Here is a 20713-nt window from a genome sequence, read left to right on the forward strand (position 1 = left end):
AACATCAGCCTCTCTGTCATCAGTCCAAGTCCATCTATCACCTATGGAGCTGGAGTGCTACCTAGAACCTTGGGTTGGTAATGTTCTGGGTTGCCCTCCTTAGTACCCTGATGTACCCTCCTGTGGAGCATTCCTGCCCACACCTCTGTGTGGATGGGAAGGAGGGTAAGGTAGTGAAGCATGACAGACACTGAAGGTTCACGACCCACACTGACCCTCTTGCTCTCTTCATAACACTCACCAAACTTCCTGGAGGGCCACTGAGACCGGGAGGTCCTGCAGGTCCTGGAGCACCCTAATCAGAGATGGAGCAATTGAGAAAAGCCAAATGTATTGGCTACAAACAACTGACCCCAGCCAGACTCCCCATACATGTCTCATATGACTCAGTTCACCTTGAACTGCCGGAACAACCTTCAAATTGACACTCATAGATGTTACAACCTACCCCGCACTGAGACTATAGTATCTCCACTCTCCAGACTCAAGTGAATTGGCTTGGTGGTGGAGTGAACAAGAGACAGGAAGACTCTCATAGTTCCTCAAGGCCGGGTTATGATGGGGGAGTTGCTGAGGAGCAGGGTAGGGAAAATGGCAGGAGGAAGGCAGAGAAGAAAGCCACCCAGCATGCTTAAGATGTTTAGGTGACCGTCATCCTTGATCCTATACATAAGGAATTGTTATGAGTTGAGTTATCAAGAAAAGGCACCTGGAACTGAGGTGTTAAAGGACATTGGGCAAATCTTGCAGGACACACAGATAATAAAGGATAGGGTTGAGCAGTGGCTGACCATGAGATGGACAGAAAGGGACTTTTGGAGGGTGGATAGAGAGGGCTTGTGATGAGCTACTGGGTCGCAGGTGATCACGGGTCTCTATGCGTCTAAGAAGGCTGCTATAAGACAGCATCATGCTGAAGATGCTGGCACCATTCCCAGAGCAAGAGCATCTGGGGAGGGAGTGGAGGAGGAAGTGGGAATCCATGTGTGTGAGCCTGTTTGCACATTACATGTGTGTGCTTGACCGGATGACGGGTGACTGGTTTCTGAAGTGGACATCAATTAGACCTTGACGACTGGGTCGTGACTCAGACGGGGTGTGGCTGAGCTCATTTCGGAGGGTCAGTGCCATAGAAGGGGAACTAAGGGATACACAAAGTACTAGACATTGCTTAGGTTCTTGGTGTTATCTACTATCACAGGCCCTGTGTGTCGGTCAGAAATCACAGGGCACACTCCTAGCCTCCTTACCCAAACTGCTTCCATTCTACCCAGGCTGAGCACAGGGCAGGTTGTCTTTGATACAGGAAACACCCACATCTGCACCTTCTGTATCATCCACACATCACTCTTCATGGCTGACCCCATCTCCTCTAAGCCCCAGTCACAGATGACCTGATCATATAATGATGTTCTGGCCAGTACATTTGGTCTCTGTAGCCCTAGGACCAGAATGCACACTGGATGCTCCTTTTGCTAACTGGCCACCACTCCTGGGAGGCCAGTCAGGTACCTGCAGGGAAGTGTGTATCTGTATGATTACTTAGCTACTGCTTTGTGTTTGAGGGTCTCTGTGTGTGTGAGAGAGAGACACACACAGAAACATGGAGACAAGCATAGAGAAAACAGAGGAAGGGTACAGAGACACACAGAAAGAGAGAGAAACAGAGAGAATGTGTGTAACTTGGATTTCTATCCTTAGAGTATGTATATGTGGACCTGAACCCAGACACAATGCTCAGAATGGCAAACATCTGGGAGTGGTCCTCTTGGTGCACTGAAGATTTCTCTTACTGATACAGCATGATATGTATCTGCTACACATATACAGCATGGGCTTGCACTGGGACTGTGTCTGCATAGCATCCTTGTATGTACAGGAGGGAATTTGTCTCAGGGCTGGACATGTGGACAAAGTCCAGGCCTGAGAAGAACACTGTACAGAACAGAACAGCTTCCATTTTGCTTCAAGATCAAATGCTACCTTGAACACGTCTGGACAGCCCCACAAGTGTTCTTTCTTAGTCACATCCCAGTTAGTCCAGAACTATGAGCCAGGGAAAAGATGCTCATCTGCCTCACCCCCTTCTAAGATGTCCTCAGAAGTAAGGCAGGGCAGAAGGACTCACGGGGTTTCCAGCTGCTCCAGGAGCTCCATGTGCACCATCATGTCCCTTGGCGCCCTGTGCAGGAAAAAAAAAAAAAAAAAAAAAAAAAGAGGTAGGTCAGAGGCCTGCCATCTTGTGTATTGCTAGCCTGCTGCCCAAACCTGACTTACCAGAACAAAGACAGAAAAGAAAACAGGTGCAGAAAAGCCACCATTCCCTGGCCCAGCACTTCCCCTAAAATCATCTATCTATCATCCTTGACCTATTATGTAAAAGTAAATGAGGTACAGAGTTAGACAGCCATGACCGCGGGGGTTTTAAACAACTAATAGGTTCTTATAAACCATATAGGGCCCCTTCCCCCATCCCCAAAATAACTAAACAATTGTCAGGAAACATCTTCTCAGCCCAAACCATACTAGAAAAATAAAATATAATTGCTAATATGTCCTGGGCATCTTCTAAACCCACTTGCCCATCAATGGCTGGGGAGGAGAAGCCAGTTCCCTGCGTCTGAAAATGCACTGGTCCTCGAGAGAAACCCTGCTTCCTGGGCAACCTGTCTCCAGAACACTGAGTCTAAGGGAGCTCCCCTCAGCCACAGCTTACTTTTAGTGGAAGGGCAGGGACAACCAGCACCCCAGAGGCTGGTCCAGGTAGTTGCTTTGGGGGGCAACTTTGCAAGATGCTGAGACCCTTTGTTCTGGAGACTGCCACAAACCATGTCTCCAATACCCCCCCCCCCCACACACACACACCCTCGTAAGAATTCACAAAATGTCAAGTCAGAAGACTGGCGCATAAGGCAGGAAGGAATACATGACCAGAGGCAGCATGGGCCAGGAACTAAGAGGTGCACAAAGAGCTCTCTTACCGGAGGTCCAGTGGGTCCGCGAGGGCCCAATTCTCCAGGATGACCCTGGGGTCCCTGCAATGAAAGAAAACCATGCTCTTGAACTAGCTCAGCACTCTTGTTCTGAGCAGATGGGGCTGTGTGTGGGGATGTGCAATAGTTGTAATCTGAAATCCACAGAAGCCCTAACACTGAAGTTCTGAGGACTAAAACAGGATATATTCAGTTCACTAATCCTCCAGTGTGCAATGTGGCCAGTGGGGTTCAGACCTAGAGCCAGCTAGGCCTGGACTCTTGGTCTTCAGGGAACTTGGGGAATGGTAAGCAGTATCTGGGGTATAGATACTCACCAGAGCTCCAGGTTCACCAGGGTCACCCTTTTCTCCTTTCGGCCCTTGCTCTCCCTGTTGGTTAGAAGCACATGGTACAGGTGACTCGAGAATGACCCCATCTAATGCTTCCAGCACATTGCCCCTCCCCTTAGCATTGACACAGGATCCCCCCCCCCCCCGCCATGGTGACTACATCCAAAGCTGTTCCTGTTGGCTGGATCTGGGGCTCTTCTCTCTGTTTCCTGTGCCTCAGAGTGATCCTAACTTACTGTTCAGATCTGAACAGTAAGAGTCTCTTCTTCAGGGAAAGAGAACCCCAAACTGCCCACATCCTCCTATTAGGCATCCTCAGGGTCCAGTGCCTCCTCCATGAAGTCTGTTAAGGTTTCAACTGTAGACTTGAGTGGTCTGACCATTGTCCCCTCCCACTCAGGGCTGAGTGACACAGAAGAGCTCATCCATGAATGCAAGGCAGAGCGAGGTCTTTCAAAGTCAATCTCTTCCTTGAGGGAGATGTGGAGAGAGATTTGCTGAGCAGATTCAGTTCTTGACAAACAGAAAAGGGAGGAAGTCTTTGCCTCAAAATGCAGAAATTTCCTTTAGATGTAATCTCCTTGCTTTGAGTCTAAGAGTGACTACTGACTTCCTCAAAAGTACACATTCTGAAAGAAGGAAGCCCCGCTGAGATTCAAAGTGGGGGACAGGCAGCACACTCACCCCCCTCTCCCCTTAGTTGCTCTTCCAGTGGAATATTCTAGAAATTGTCTCTATGGAGCATCTATTGACTAGCTTTAATCCCCCAGGCTCAGGTGCATCCAACAGGGGGAAATGGGAAGGTTCAGAAGCAGGCATCCAATTAATAGATGGCAGAGGTGTGCAGGGAGGGAGGCAGTGAGGTGGGCAGCCTGCCTGTATATGGGAGATGAGCCTTGAAACACCAAGGCAGATGAAGACATCACTAAAGGCAGCTGCTATGGCTGACAGACATCTCCTGACAACCCCTGAAACTGAGCTGCATGGAGATGGGCCCCCTGCACTTCCTTCCCTGTCTCAAGTTCAAAGCTTAACGTCCTTCCTTATTCTTCAAAAACTTCAGCATCGGACTCAGTGTCCCCCGGTTCCATGCCTTTCTATCATATACAAGATCTTTGTCTTTGAAGTTGCATCAACTTATTGAAGAAAGGGAGACTGTATGTCTTTCTACTCCACCCTCTTAGCTGTCCTGTGTTGTGAAACACAGAACATATCATAATGGGAGAAGAACCACAAAAGGAGAGGAGCCAGACATGGTAGCCTTTCATCCAAGCACTCAGGAGGCAGAGGCAGGAGGATCTCTGCATTTGAAGCTACCCTGGTCTCCACAGTGAGTCACAGATCAACCAAGGTTACAGGGTGAGACTGTATTTAAAAAAAGGAGGATGGTGTGGGGTGGTGGTGGTGGTGGTGGTGGTGTCATCAAAATAACATATCCTGGCCTCAGTATTGTCAGTTGCATAAAGAGATTCTGAAAATAGTTATTTTCCAGAGGACTTCATGGAAGAAGGAGGAAACGGGCCTTTAGTCCGCAGGCTGTGGAGCTGATTTCCACCTTTCTGTTGAGTGTCTCAGTGTCTGCAGGAAGCCACTAAAACTAAAACTCTCCAAGCAGCCTGAATGGAATATTCTGGAAATTGTCTCTATGGAGCAACCAACTTCTGGGGATTGAGGGTTTGAAGTGTTCCCATTGCTGGTCTCTTCACTGTCAACACTGACAGAGAATGTTCTGGCAGCTCAGATATCCTTCCTCTCAAAGCAATCAGCAGCCTTAGCTCTTGACCACTGAGTTATGTTCCTAGAATGTCTACCTGCCATCAGAACCAGGTTCTTGTAATAATTTATCCCTACATCTTCTGGAACAAGTTCTAGAAACCCTGATGTTACCTACCCAGCATGAATGGCTGAGAATCGAATCCAGAAAACTCCAACTGCCATGGTCACCCCTCACCCCCCACCCCACAGCATCAGCAGATGTGCTGAGACACCAGGCTACATCCAGGGCTCACTGGCACTTACTGGCATTCTCGGGTGTGGTGTGAACATTGATGGCTGAAAAGGAAACCACACAGGTTAGAAAGTTCAGAATCTAAGGCGCCTTCCATTTCATTTTTAAGATCCTGCTGCCTCTAAGAGATTTGCTGAGCCAAAGAGCACAGACTTGAAGTGCCTTTTTTTATATCTGCCTTTTCTGGGAGGGGTGTTAGTATTTTTTATACATTCTTCAAAATATGTATGTATGTGTGCCATGTATCTTGATAATATCCATTCCCCACTCCCTCCCTCCAACTATCCCCAAACGCCACCATTGTATGTCCCTCCCTCCCAGCTTCATGTCCTCTTCTTTTAAATGGCATACTGAGTATTAGTGCTGCCCATATGTACATAGTATGGAGTTGTCCACTAGGGTATGGGCAACCTACTAGATGTTTTATGTAAATTACTATATCATCAGCAAATATGGATAATTTGACTGCTTTTCCTATTTGTACACCTTAATCTCCCTCCTCTAGGAACCTATATGTTCTCTATGAGGCCTGAGACCTGCCAGTGGTTGGCCCAGAGCCTAAGCCTGAGAAACAAAATGAGTAGGCCAAGAAAACGAAGATCCACCATAAAAGGTAAAACATAGCTTCCTCTCTTTCCCTTCAAGTCTCCAGTTACAGACTCCTCCCAGCTCAACCAATGTATTTCACACATTAGAGCCCACGTGAATGTTTATGAGCAACTATGAAGATGTGGAAAGACATCATTTTGTGCAAGAAGCAGATGAATAGTAAACCTGAGTACATTATTGGTAGTAGATCACATGTACCAAGGGATGATCACCAGCCGGTGACAGGTGGAGATCTGCCTCCACTGGGCTTTAAGTCAGAGACATGAGCTTCCTGAAGGCATCTGAACAAGAAGACCATGGAGGGTCAGAAACTGACATCCATGCTTTCAATCCTTCAACAGCCAATGATTCACAAACTGGTTTTTCCTGCTTAGCTTGTTCAATTTAGTGTGTTTATCCATAAAATTTCAAGACCACAGAGTATGTGTATGTGTGTATGGGTGAGCATGAGTGTATTTGTATGCATGTGTGTACATGGATGTGTGTGTGTGTGTGTGTGTGTGTGTGTGTGTGTGTGTGTGTTTATATGTCTATGGGGTTGTGCAAATGTGTGTATGCGAGGATATGTGTGCCTATGTGTGTAGTGGATAGCCATCCCAGCATTGGCCTGGAAGTTCCAACCCCCATTGAGGCTTCGGTAATGGTCACACCCACAAGGCAGGGCGGAGGAGGAAGCAGAAGACCAAAGATCAGGAGGAGGTCTCTCGCTTGGTTCCGGGACCCTGACGCTGGAGGTAGACCGAGCAGAGTTCTCCAGAGAACACCGCCAGACTGTGCTATACCTTTGCCAGACCCTGCAACCTACCCCTTCATTTTAACTACATGGAGTGGCCGTAATAATTTCACCAATATCTAACCATCCTCTGCAACCAGCCCAGCAAGCTCAGTCGGTAGAGCATGAGACTGTTAATCTCAGGGTCGTGGGTTCGTGCCCCACGTTGGGCGCCAGATATTGGTGAAATTATTAAGGCCACTCCACATAGTGGCCTTAATAATAGTTAAAAGGGAGGTTTATTTTGTGGGGTAACTTACAAATGAAGGGGTAGATTGCAGGGTCTGGCAAAGGTATAGCGCAGTCTGGCGGTGTTCTCTGGAGAACTCTGCTCGGTCTACCTCTAGCTTCCAGGGTACTGGAACCAAGCAAGAGACCTCCTCCTGATCCTTGGTCTTCAGCTTCCTCCTCTGCCCTGCCTTGTGGGTGTGACCATTACCAAAGCCTCAATGGGGGTTGGAACTTCCAGGCCAATGCTGGGATGGCTATCCACTACATCTGTGTTTGTTGTATAAAATTGGATTTTGTCATATGTATATTCCTACATTATAATCATGTAGATATTTTGTAATTTGTCATCATTATAAGCAATACTACAATATACACAAAGTTTTTAGATAAATGTAGCCATCCTGGCAGGAGAGAACATATTCTAAAGAAAGACAATGGTGCTTGCCCTATGAACAAACCCCTCAAGAAATTTTATTTTCTCCAGGACACTGGTGCTGGTAGAAGGAAAAGGCTAAAACCTGGTTCCAGCCAGAGGGGTATTCTGTCTCCAGGCCTGCCAGGACTTGCGAATGGAGCCACATGCAATGTCTCTGTCAACTGCCCAAACAGAATCACAAAAAGCAAAAGCAATATTGAAATAAAAAATAATTCCAAAACCAGGCCCATTGCAGAATTATTGGGAATCAGGTAACTGATAACTAAAGTGGCCATCTTATATTTATTAATATAAACTAAAGATCCCAGACAAAAGCTACACCTTATGCTAAATATGCTACCAGGTTCTGATCAGAACTTTGTGATCATGGGAAGATGAAATGTTGCCAATACAGAACCATATTATCTTTTGCTATCTTTCCTCCATTCACAGCCATTCATATTCACTGCTGTACCTGACCTAAATCTCTACCCACTATTAGGTAAGAATCTATTGGAATATATTAACAGACCACCAAATGAAAAGCTAAGAATGTCATCAGATAGCCTTGAAAATCCCTAGACAATGAAAATGTCTGTGGAAGATGGGAGAGGAATCTTGGGTTATGAGACTGAGGTCCTACCCTGAGCAAATGGCTTCTCTTCTCCAAATCTCAGCTTCCCTGTATGTATGGATGGATATATACTCTCAGTGTCTATGATATATTCTGATGAACAGTAATTGTGCTTTTGTTGAATAAAGTGAATAAAACAAGGAAGAGCTTCCTAGCTAATGGTGAACTTATCACCATTATCAGAGGATATCAATAACTAAGTGGTGAGGGGTGTGTGTGTTGTATGTGCATGCACACACACACAAGGATGGGTGTAGAGGAAATCTCATTGCCTTGGGAATTCAGAGGAGGGGATAAGATTAGAGTCAGAGTAACTTACACTTCCAGGTAAGCCAGGGGGCCCTGCTGGACCAGCCTCACCCTAGAAGAAATGAAAAAAGCATGATCTTAATCCTGTCAATTCTGCTTATGGCAGGAAAAGGTCTATAATAACACATCCCCCCCAGAAAACAACCATTCTCCCTGCACAGACTTTAGGGCCTGGAGGGATAGGCAGACAGATACACATATACACTCTAAATTATAAAATATCTCAGATATGTATTTTAAAGTATCTAGACTGACCTGTGTATCTGCAGGTTATCTAAGTACTATGTATCATTCTAGAATTTTGAAATATAGTGAGGATACTGAATTTGTTTCCACTGTTACCATTAAAGCCAGTGTTTGACCTGTTATAGCAAATGCTCCCACACATGTGCTTTAGCTCAGAGGCCACACTGAAGTCTAGTTCCCTTGGAGACACCCCAAGAGCTGCCAGAGCCCCTCCAAAGAGGCAGGTTGCTCTCTTATGCATCTATCCCTACATATACCAGGGTTGTTACCATAACAGCACAAGTTTGGGAGATGATTCAGTTGAACTTGAAACCCAATTCTACCATATCCATAAGCACTAAAAAGGTAGGATTCCTTTGTTTGTTCCTTCTGTTACAAAGCACATTCTAACTTATGGATCTCATCTTTGTGAACTGATTAATCTCTGTAGGTAGGTCCACAAAGTATTTATATTTTCAGTTTTTCATGTATACAAAATGATAGGTTTCAGAATGACATTTTCATATATTTATATTATATATATGATGCACTCTGCTCCTGCACCCCATCCTCCTGATAGTCCCCTTCCTTATCCAAATAGCCCTCCTTTACTTTAATGTCATATATATTCACGTTGTCTCATATATCATACACGTACACATTCTATAAAATCTAGATGCCACGTATGAGAGAAAGCATGTGGTATTTGTCTTTCTAAGTCTGATTTATTATTGTTAGTGTGATTTCCTCTGTGTTGTAAAAATAAAGACCCTGAGACCCAAAAGCCTCAGTCCTGCTGCACAAACACAGGCAAGCAGCCAGCCAAGCAGCTGGTTTCACACTCAGAACCCAACTTTTCACTTGGACTGACATGGGAGAAATTCCAGGAGTACCTTTCCCAGAGTCATGGGATGACTGACTTCTCTGCCTCCTTCCTGACAGGGCAAGTCTATGTTCTAGAGCTCTGGAGATGATCATGCCTACCCTATCACCCTGCCATTAGCAAAGCCAGGGCATCTAAACCCAATGTTTCCTTGTGTGGGGTGTGGACAAGCACACAAACTGGTGCAAATGGAGAGAGACACAGGAAGAGGTGTCTAAAGCAGAGGACACAGGATGCCTTGGTAGCAGTCTCCTTGCCCATCCCCAGAGCTGTACAGGAAGAATGATGGCCAGTAGAGTGGGTTGCGGGAGGGAGACTCTCCCACTTTGAGTGAGAGGCTTGACTTCAGAAAAGCCATAGGTTTGAGATGACTTTGACATTGATAGGTCTGGATTCCAATCCTGTTTCTCTGTGTGTTTTCAGCTCTCAGTCGCCCTTGACAAGCAAGAATTACTATCCCCAGTTCCAAGATGCTAAGTATAGGGCAAAAGGACCAGGAAAAGGAATGTATCAATGGAAGGCAAGGCTGAAGCAGGGACTTTCAAAGCCCAGTCAGAGGGGGTGCAGTGTTGCCTTAGTGTCTTAATTTACATTTAGTACCCAAATCTCTAGGGAACATAACATGACCCAGATTCTTTAGCAGCCTACACGCAATTCTGCCAAAACCATTACAGCTCTGTAGTCTCCCTAAGCCTCTGTATTCTGGAAAGAAGTATCTCTAATAGAAATTGCATTTCTGAGAACCCAAGTTTGAACATAAGTTCCTGGAAAGAAGTGGCATCTTCTCTAGAACCTTCCATGGCTGATTGACTGATTAGGACATCAAATTAGGACTCTGTGAAAGTTGGAATGTTGCAGGCGTCATCCCGTTCCCACCGTGTCTGATCTAACAATCCGTGGCTGTCAGGGAAACCTTTTAAAATGTATTAACACAGCACTAGCATCAACTAACCCAAAAGCTAAAAGTGTCATCATGTAACATCTGCAGCCTATAACAGAAGTTTCCTCCACTCTGCTGCAACCTGCTCATCTGGTGCTTCCACTCATGTATCTGGAAAGCATCTTCACATATGACCTCCTTTGTTCTGTTTCTAGGAAACCTTTATGAAATCACTACCTTGTGGGAAACACAGTATTTGGGGTCATGGGTGCTCGTACGTCACACCAGGACAAACTATCTCTCTTTCATTTGAAGTGAGAGCTCTTTCTTGGACATTAAGAAATCAGCAGACTTGGGGAGCCTCACCCAGGGCCATGCTGTCAACATGGCTGGAGTCAAGGAACGGGAAAGGAAGAAGGTAGGCTGAAAATGAAGTGTGGAAAGTGCAATGTCAGAGCAGACACCTTTCAGGGGGAAGGAGACTAGAGGCCTCTGAGCATCACTGACCCCTGGACCCAAGAAATCAGCTCCATACATCATCACTCTGTGAGTCTACTGGGAGGAAGTTGGTCAGATATCAGCGGGATTGGAAGTCAGTGTGGATGAATGAACCTCCTTCTCTCAAGATCAGCAGCCTGTGACACTAGGAACTAAATCTGAAGGACTTTGACAACTGGTCAGAGTGAGCTCTGGGTCCTACTCTGGTCCTGGGTGGAGAAATGACATTCTAAACTGCCCCAAAGATCATAAGATCACTATCTAGCCAGAGGCTTTCTTGGGGGAGGAGAAAGAATGTCAGTGTTGACAGATCCTTAAGACAGAGTAACAATGCTTCTGAGTGTCAGGGTTACTCGGAAACATGCTTTGAAGCAATACAAATACATCCTGTAAAACCCACTCTCTGTCCTCTCTCTCTCTCCCCTCTGGAAATCAGCTGGGAAAGTTTGTGGTGAGGATGAAAGCAGGCAGCTCCTACCTTTTCACCTTGGGCACCTTTCAGCCCAGGAAGTCCCAGTTCACCTTTTTCTCCCTAAAATAAAAAATAGAATTCAAAAGTCTTAGAACCCAAAGTAGTGCTAACCACTGCCTGTCTAGGTAAGGGCACTTTGGCCTTGGGCAATGGGGATGTGCATTCACACCTGTTCCTCATCCCTCATCTCTGTCCTTTCCTCATTGCCACAGTAAAGCCTGACTCCAAGCAGGCTCTTGAAGCAGCTGACTCATGACTTCGGTGTATCACATCCCCCATTTCCTTTGAAGATGCCCCGCTCTTCCCAGAGGTGTCTTCCCAACAGTCCTTTCATCTCTGCTTAAGGGAATCTAGACTCTGATCTCTTTTTATTTCTCCTCCTTCAACACCGAGAATTATTCTATTCTCCCAGTCATAATCACCACATCATCCCAAAGGTCTTAGACTCCAGAAGTGGCCCTCTCTCCTTGGGCACAATCACAGTGCCCAGTAGCCCTGCTGGGAAGAGACAGTCACACTTACCTGGTCTCCTTTCTCCCCACGCACTCCTGGGAAGCCCGGAGAACCTGGAAGGCCAACTTCCCCCTATAAGAACAAAACAGGTAGGTACCAGTGGGAGGTTCTCCCTGTGAAAGAGGCCCTGGGTCACATGCTTTACATCCCCTCATAAATTTCGAGCTTAGGGATGTGGAAAGTAGAGCCTTGCACAAAAGGAAATTCTAGAGAATCTGTTTTAGGGTACCCCAAGCTCCTTCCTGCTTGGGTCATTTCTTCTCTCAGGAACCATCGTCCTACCTCTCTGGGTATCTGACTTCTCCATCCTTTTAGGATTCAGCCACAATGTCAGCCCTTCCTTCACCATCCTTCATGACATCCCTGGCCCCCTCTTTAGGGTGGCATGTCTCCCTCACTACCCTGTTCAACTGTTCTTGTATCTTCTCAGTTCCTACCTGGGCTCTAATGCTCAAGACACCTACTGAGGCATAGGCCACGCTGAAACCTACTAATCAAACAAGTGAAGGCATGAAATAACTGTGGTGAACTTTCAAAAGACAAGATTCTTCTTGAAAGTTGAAAATGTTTATCTAAGATGCAATGTATAATGATGATTCATTAATTAAAAGAATGAGTTGAACAAATAAAAATATGAGCAGACTAACCTTCTCACCGGGTAGACCTGCAAGGCCCCGTTCCCCAACTTCACCCTGTAGACAGAGTAGCAAACTTCCATCATCTTCTATGCACACCTTCAAACATGGTTGTCATTCCTCAGTTAGGCCCACACAACCACAGTACCTGCAAGCCACCACTCTGTGCTCTCTGAAAAGGAACATTAAGTCCCAGAGAACCTGAGGCATGAAGCCAAAGTATTCATTATTTCTACAGAGAGGCATTCCAAGCTCCCTCATCTTGCCTTTTGCTTCCTTTCAAACAAACAACTCCTGGTGTGTCCAGAGCTCATGCACACTGTGTCTGCTCTTCGTGAACCTAAGCACTTGCAATTCAAACCAACAGGGAGCCCATACCTAGGACTCATGGACCCACTCCAACTCCAGGTCTCAGGGACACATCAGGGAGCCTGAGACCCCACTCTTGGCTCACAAATGAAGGAGAAGCTGGGGCAGAATATGTCCCTATGACTCAGAGATCCTGGTTATTGTTCAATCTTTTCATAAAAGCAGGAAGTCCCCTGTGCTCGGAAGCAGGGAAGAGTTGAATTTCTCCCTCTCCCAAATGTCTTACAATGGGGGAGCATCCTGGGAGACTTTGTCTGTTAAGTAACCCAGGCTTCTAGGAGAAAGCATGCCCTGAAGAAGATCACACCAGTTCCTGTCCCTTGTCAACTCTGTTCTCATCCATGACGTTTCTGCTGTGGTCTGAATTCTCTCCCTAAAAAAATGTATGTTAAGTCATACTGTTCAGTGAGTTACTATGGGGTGGGGGGAGCTTTGGAAGGTGATCAGTCATGATGGTAGATTCCTCATGAATGGGATTAGTGCCTTTACAAAAAAAAAAAAAAAAAAAAAAAAAAAGGCTTGGGTGAACCCACTGGTCTCTTCTGAAACAGACTACTATCCTGTAAGAGTCCATTCTATCCTGTACCTCTGGTGCCACCATAGCATCTACAGATATAAGGATCATCTGCAAAGCAGAAAGTGTCTGGCAGCCTCCAAACCTACCCACCCACACCTGGACCTTGAACTTCCCAGCCTCCAGAACTGTGAGCAATAAATTCCTATTGTCATAAGTCACCTAGCCTGAAGTAGTTTGTCACAGCATACCAAAGGGTTGAGACATATCTCCCACTAGCATTGTGCAGGCAGGCTGACATGAGAGAAGTGACCAGAAAGGTCCCATCCCAAGGCTATCTGTCAGCTGCTGTGTCAGCAGGCCCTTGTAAGAACCAGGGGCATGGCAGGTTTGTTTCTAACTATGTGTCTTAAAAATCACCAATTCTTTCAAAGAAAATATATGCTTACTATCTGTCACACTATTTAATAAAAGCCTCAGTATACATATCCATAGGAAATGTGGTTTTCTGATGAGTAGACACATGAATGAAAGATTGAACCAGTTGGTGATGTAGATTTTTCCTGGAGCTGGGCCAAGGCAACTAACTGGTAGTGAAGGCTTCTCGGAGAGGAAGGCAAAGAAAAGATTGTGGAAAAGGAGGAGGGAGATATAGAAGAGAGAAAGGAAGACCAGGAAGGCAGTGGGGATGAGGAAAACCAATGAGTGTTTAGTGTACACATGCATCTCAGCCCGGAGCTCTGGTTCCATGAAATAATCCAACATACGGAGTTAGCACACTCTGGAATCCTCTATGCATCCTCCAGTACCCATCAATACCCCCACATTTACAGCACATCTCGTAAAAACTGCCCTAAACAGAGCTGTGCCAATTGTCCACCACTCAAGTTTTCAGTGGATTCAGCTGGGATGGACTCATCTGCCATGTGAACTGCTTCCTGGGTGGAGCTGAGGAAGAATAAGCGACACAGTGTGGCTGGAAACTCTGAATGCCACTCAAGTGCACACTGAATTCGATCAGTGGCCATCAACAAGGTGACCTGATAGGCTTTCCCCTGGCTCACTCCCTGTCAGTACCAGCTAATTTGTACACTCCAGGCCATTCTGTACTCCACTTGGCTGAATTATTAAACCCCTCCATTCTGTTCCTGACTGTGGGCTGGAAGGGAACACTATAGAGCTGGGAGAGAGCCAGCCACTGTGTTTAAACAGCACACACTGTGGAGCAGATGGAGGGTAGAGGGGCAGTTCTCCTAACACAGTCTGGCTGGCTACAATGTCCCTCAGAACTAAACGTTGGCATTATGTGAAGGTGCACATCAGGGTATAGCTCTCCCCTCTTCTGTGTTAACTATTCTGAGTCCTAACTGGGCTGGGATTTTGAGCTGAGCGCTTTGGGAAGCAAGATCCTGCAGCCCATCAGGAGAGTCCACAGTGAGGAACTCAAGCAAGGATTGAAAGCCATTGCCCCAAGGCACTGGACTGTCTACTTTCACAGCAGTATCCTGCCAATCACCGGCTAAGTAGCCTGCTTCCCTAGCCAAGCCTCATGCTGCCCCATCTGCTGGCAGCCCAGTGGGTGAAGAACTTGCAGACTGCCCCAGCTGGACTTCTCTGCCACTGTGTTTATGGAGGGGCCCAGACACCAGAGGTCATGGGAGGAAAAACTAAGAGAAGACAGACAGAAATACCGCAAGGAAGACAAGGAGGAAGTAACTGTGCCTGTCTCCTTGCTCACTCCTTAGCCAGACAAACCCGTCAGTGGATGTAATGTCTTTTTCCCAGGTCTGCAGCATTGCTTGAGGTCTCCCCCATGCAGCAAGTCTTTCCAGCAGGACCATTCCATCCCCTAGCACCTTTCCCCAGGAGGTGACCTTGGTTCTGCTGTGTCCAGACTGGGGATCACAATGAAGCCCCATGGATCTGCCAAGCCAGCCAACTTGCTCTTTTACAATCATCTTCATACTTCTATTAAGGGCCCCAGTGACACACCCAGATGAGGAAAGTTACCCATACAGTCACACAACCCCAACTGAAGGCACAGATATAACATGAATGGGGAGAGTCATACCCGAGGTCCAGGCATTCCAGGCACGCCGCTCTCCCCAGGGTCCCCTGGTGCTCCCTGTGGAAAGACAGTGCAGAGTCAACACAAAAGGAACCTAATGTGGTTGAAGACACCCACTGCGGGCTGTGGATGGGTCGGGAACAGGCGGTTTTGAACTCTGTTCTTTCTGGCACTCTAAATGGAGGGCACCTTCTGTATCCCATACTCCCCAGCTCTGTGACTTAAAACGTTAAGACTGAATGGCATTCTTTCCCTTCTGAGAAATTTAGACTACAGAAAGAGTGATGATACCCTTTGATTTGAAAATAGGAAGGACTTGGTTAGCCAGGGAGAGGAGTAAATATTTACATAAATGACCTTAAATGGTGGTGTTCCAGGGATTCTAAATCAACATATTACAGAGAAGATACTGTACCATTCACAATAGTTAAATTACGGAATTGTTATGACAAGCCGAGATGCTTGTCACCAGATGAATGGAAACAGGAAAATGTGAAAAGATGTATGTGTGTGTGTGTGTGTGTGTGTGTGTGTGTCAACTTTATTCAGCCATAAAGAAAAATGAAATTATGCCATTGCTGAAAAACAGATGTAACGTCAGACCACCGTATTAAATAAAATAGGCCAGATTAAGAAAGAAAAAGTTGTTTTCTCTCATTTGTGGTTCCTAGATTTTCTAGACACATCAAATCATGGGTGTGGATATGGGAAGAAAGCAGACAGGCTGGAGGAAGGGATGGGAGGAATGAGGAGGAGGGGGGGGACTGACCCTTTGACCAGGTACACCTGAATAAAAATGACTTTCTGAAACCATTACTCTGTCCAACAAAGATAAGCAACTAAATGACAGCAAATGTGTCCATATCCACACTTACTCTACATCTTGTTATGAAAACAAATCTGAGTCTATTTCAATGAACTTCACCAAAAGAGTAAAAATTTTCTTCTACAGCTTCCCCTCAAGGGCAGTGGACAGGCACAACTGACCAGACATACAGTTACAATTTTAAAATAAAGTTTGTTTGTTTGGGGGCCTGGAGGAGCGGCTCTGTGGCAAAGAGCACTTGTTGCTCTGGCAGAGGACCTCCTCGGTAGGTTCCCAGAACCCATGTGGCAGCCCATAGCTCCAGTTCCAGGAGACCAGGGACCAACACCCTCTTCTGACCCATGAGGCACCCCACACACATGGTACATAGGCGCACATGCAGACAAAACACTCATTCACATAGATGTTTATATTCTTTTTAAAAAATGAAAGATCATTCACTTGAAGTGATAAATTTAAAGTATAGATTTGATTTCCTACTTCCTAGAATCTAATCTTGACTCTGCCCGCCAAAGGTCTGTTGGAATGATCCCCACTGAAGACTTGTATAAAAACTGAAGTCTCCCATGACTGATTTCTCTCCAGATTGACTTTAATACTTTCAGATCCTTCCTGGGTTGCCCTGTTACATCTGACCCTGTAAACCCAGCCATTTCAACTCAGCCTTGGTCCAAAGCGCAGGTGAGCAATTCATTTCAGAGCTCAACTACCAGGAATCTCCTTTGCTCTTTGGTTTTTTTATTCTCAAACTCATGCCACCCTGTGAGTACCTACCTTGGAGCCAGGCAGGCCTGGTGGTCCATCCAGCCCATCCTTCCCAGGTGGTCCCTGGAGCAAAGGAGGAAAGAAACCACATGAAAACAAAGGATGGTTTAGGGAAGACTTGTGGGGGATTGCTTAAAACCAGGAGGTGACTCTGCAGCTAGACTGGGGTGCAAGGCCCCACCCACTCTCCAGCTGTCTCTTTTCTCAAGAAGCACCCACATCTGCCAGCTAGGCTTTCCCCATATTTTGCCAGAACTACACAGGTACTACCCTCTGGTCCACACCCTGCCTCATTACTATACATGCAGATAAGTGAGGTGGAAGGAAAAGATTCTATTCCTAATCTTGGTTTCTAAGAGGTCCCCGGGGACAAGGCAGCACCATCCACACTGATCCTGCACTCTGGTCCTGAATTTCTTGGTTTTATGTCTCTTTCTTCCGACCAAGATCTTCCCTCAAAGAAGCCAATCCCAAGCCTCTATCATGGTAGCCTCCATTCTGGCTGGCATTCTAGCTGAGGAGTTTCATGCTGTATCTTCTGATTCAAGGTGTTTACTCCCCCTAACCATAAGATGCTATCCCAGCTGTGGGGGCAGATGAGGAGACAAGGAATCCCAAGGCGCAGTGGCATCTTTGGAGTCACAGAGGCTCCTGGATATAACTGTGAGGTCCCCCCCTCCCCACCCCAAAAGATGTGTTTTCATTTCCAGAGTCTTAGGTCATGCATCTTCAGTACATATACTCCACCATGAGGACAGATGGAAAACGAGTTCCCTCACAGACCACTCCAGGGTTATTTCTTAGTATCTATTAGTACTATTAAGTCAACTTCTTGTTTGTTTTTGATCTTTGGGAAAAGAAAAATCTCACTATGTAGCCCTAGCTTGCCTGGTACTCTTTATGTAGTCCAGCCTAGCCTTGAACTCAGAGTAACCCTGTCTCAGACTACTGCATGCTGGAATTATAAGTATGCACTACATGTCTACCTTAAATTATCATGGCTTTTAAAAAATGGTTCTACTTGCTCTTCTAAATAAAAATTTTCTGCCATCTAATTAAAGAATCCTCTATCTGTGTGTCCCCAGCTTTGGAAGGTGGCAGTTAGCAAAAGAAAAGTACCCCCCCCAGAGTAGGTCTGCAGAGCATCATGGCTACAGGAGAAGGGGTCACTAACAGCAATGGAATCACGACAATGAACCAGAAAGATAAAAGTCCAAAGCCAGAGCTCAGCCACAGCCTCATCTTGATAAAACCATAATATCTTTTCTAAAAATGCTGTCCCCACAGTCCCTTCCCTCTTCTGATGGTCCATGCCCATTTGAACACTTTGTTTTCTGTTCTATTCACGTTAGAGTCTAGCTATATTGCTCAGAATAACTTAGAACTCGGTGACTCTGCTGTCTCAACCGCTCCAGTCCTGGAATTACAAACAAATGCCATCGTGCCCAGACTGATAAGCACACTTTCAAATCAACTCACTGCCCCTTGTATCCTCTCTGGTGACACTGCAGTTGAATGTGCTTAAGTAATGTCTCTTAAGGACCTGTGCATTAACCAGGTGTCCCTGCAGGTCACATTCATTCACCTGAGCATGAAATCACACTCATCCATTCACACTGGCTTGGTGGCTGATGCCTTTGGGAGAGCAGAGTTTCAGTTGCTGGGGTGGCATCCACCTCTGGGCCTATCTCCCTTGTCTTATAGCTATGTCCACAAAGGGCTCTGTGACCCACATAGAATAGAGAGAGCTGCTGTGTGCTGCATATTCTGCAGCATCCAGAGTCTCCCTCCAAGCCCTGGCCTTTTTACCCAGCAACACCACAAGGAGCTTGTGGTAAATAAATCCCTCAGAGTAGGCTCCTCGGGTTTTAGGGCACTGGGTCAGTGCAGTACCTAGATTTGGGGAGAGAGACTGTTCTTAAGCCACTCCACTGGTGGGTCTAAAGTATCTTGCACCCAAGTATCAAGGTATGATTTCGCTGCATAGCTTTCCTGTAACATTAAAGCCAGCTGATTTCCTAGGGCTTAGAAGAAACTAGAAGGCTCTTAAAAATGCCAGGGTCTTTTCCTGTATAAGTGGGAAACATGGTCAGGAAATATAAGGATGGGGTAGTGACCCTTTTGGGTAGCCCTTAAGAACAAGTTGCTACATCTTAGTGGAGGGACTTGTGGATATGTCTTTGGAAACAAGAACAAGGGTAGCCAGGGCTGGTGGGAGGCAGTCCCAGGAGACAGCAGGAGAGACAGGAGAACCAGCCTGTGCTGGTCTCATGCTCCATGCTAAAGGAAGAGGGTGTCACCAGCTCTAGGAGAGAGAGAATCTCAGAGTTAGGGACAAATGTCTGCCTATTCCTGACATGGGACAATGTAAGGGGGCAGGCAGAAGATGAGATAAAACAACTCACCATGTGACCAGAGGGCCCAGGTTTTCCTGGGAAGCCCAGCTCTCCGGGTAAACCCTGAAAGGGAAAATATAAAAAAACTGTTGGTCTATTTGAGACTAGAGTCTTGTCTCGATGTCATCCCTGACACAGGATCGGGCCTCACTGGCCCTAAAGAGAGTACCTCAGGGTGTCTACCACCCTCCCTGCCAGCCACTGTAACCACAGAATTGTCCTATATTCACAATTGGTGAGTGACTTCACAGCTTGTCTGTTCTGCAGCTGAAATTACTGTCCTGTCCACCCATGGCCAAATGCTTGTCAGGACTCAGATCCCTCTGCCCACTGCAGGATCTACTTTGCCCAGTACCTGCTATGGGGACAGTTTCCCAGCTGGTTCTTAAAGGATGAGAGTGAAGGATGTTAACAAATACTTCCCTTGGTATTCTGTTTTCTGAGGTCAGACCACAAACAGCTATGTACACTTGAATAGCGGACCAGCATAAGATACCCCCTATGCCATGTCAAAGGGAAGTATCACATGTTAGGTTGGCTTGTATGTCACTTATCAACACGATCCATAAGCCTGAGAGGCATCTGCGTCCAGGGTCTTCCTGTCTGTGGCTTTATCCTGGACTTGGGCAGAAAAGGGCCTTTCCCTGCCCTTGAAAATGCTATCCAAGGTCTTTTTTGAGAGAAAGTCAAGCCAGGCTTACCGGGGGGCCTCCAGGTCCAGAGAGCCCTGGAACACCGGGTGGTCCAGGTGGGCCCTGTATAGAGAGAGGGTGTGGTTATAAAAGTACAAAGAGAAACTACCTGGGACAAACTGCTGTTTGAGAAAGAAAAGGGTAGGTGGTGTGGCAGTGTGGGAGGACTTCAGTTTCATCAGCCTCGCCAAATGTCAAGCAGAAAGAAAACAATGATAAAGGGGAAAATGTGAAGCAAAATTTGCAAATTACTAATAAATGTCCTATGTGTATGTATGGTGGGACATTAGTTTATTGATGCAAAGATGTGCTGCATTCTTTTACACTGCATTTGTTGCATCTGTGAAGCTGTGTTACTTGGCCTGTCTAAAACACCTTGAATGGCTAAAAGCTCGGCAGGAGAGAGAAATGGGTAGAGCTGCCAGGCAGAGAGAAGAGGGAGGAGCAAGAAATGGAAGAGGAGAGGAGGACACTAAGGGCCGGCCACTCAGCCACACAGCCACGGAGTAAGAAGGGAAGAAAAACACAGGGAATAAAGAAAGGTAAAAAGCCCAGAGGCAAAACATAGAAGAAGTGAAACAGGTTCATTTAAGTTAGAAAACCTAGCTAGAAACAAGCCAAGCTAAGGCCAGGCATTTGTAAGTAAGAATAAGTCTCCATGTATTTATTTGGGA

The 20713-nt window shown here is 46.2% G+C and overlaps 1 protein-coding gene and 1 non-coding gene across 3 annotated transcripts in view; one reads left to right on the plus strand and one right to left on the minus strand.

The window, feature by feature from the left end:
* Col22a1 (collagen type XXII alpha 1 chain) overlaps positions 1-20713 on the minus strand; it is a 231373-nt gene that overhangs the window by 106223 nt on the left and 104437 nt on the right. For both annotated transcript variants that reach the window (XM_036209012.1, XM_036209013.1), the window contains exons 23-35: positions 20049-20102; positions 19357-19410; positions 16961-17014; positions 15364-15417; positions 12422-12466; positions 11784-11846; positions 11268-11321; positions 8314-8355; positions 5345-5377; positions 3311-3364; positions 2982-3035; positions 2129-2182; positions 242-295 (exon numbers count right to left, since the gene is read on the minus strand). In XM_036209012.1, the coding sequence (XP_036064905.1) occupies positions 242-295; positions 2129-2182; positions 2982-3035; positions 3311-3364; positions 5345-5377; positions 8314-8355; positions 11268-11321; positions 11784-11846; positions 12422-12466; positions 15364-15417; positions 16961-17014; positions 19357-19410; positions 20049-20102 (669 nt within the window). The remainder of the gene's footprint in view (positions 1-241; positions 296-2128; positions 2183-2981; positions 3036-3310; positions 3365-5344; positions 5378-8313; positions 8356-11267; positions 11322-11783; positions 11847-12421; positions 12467-15363; positions 15418-16960; positions 17015-19356; positions 19411-20048; positions 20103-20713) is intronic.
* Positions 6815-6887, plus strand: Trnan-guu. Its single transcript has one exon. It is a non-coding gene; the product is annotated as a tRNA-Asn (tRNA).

Source organism: Onychomys torridus, chromosome 16 (assembly GCF_903995425.1).
Source record: "Onychomys torridus chromosome 16, mOncTor1.1, whole genome shotgun sequence".
Lineage (NCBI taxonomy): Eukaryota > Metazoa > Chordata > Mammalia > Rodentia > Cricetidae > Onychomys > Onychomys torridus.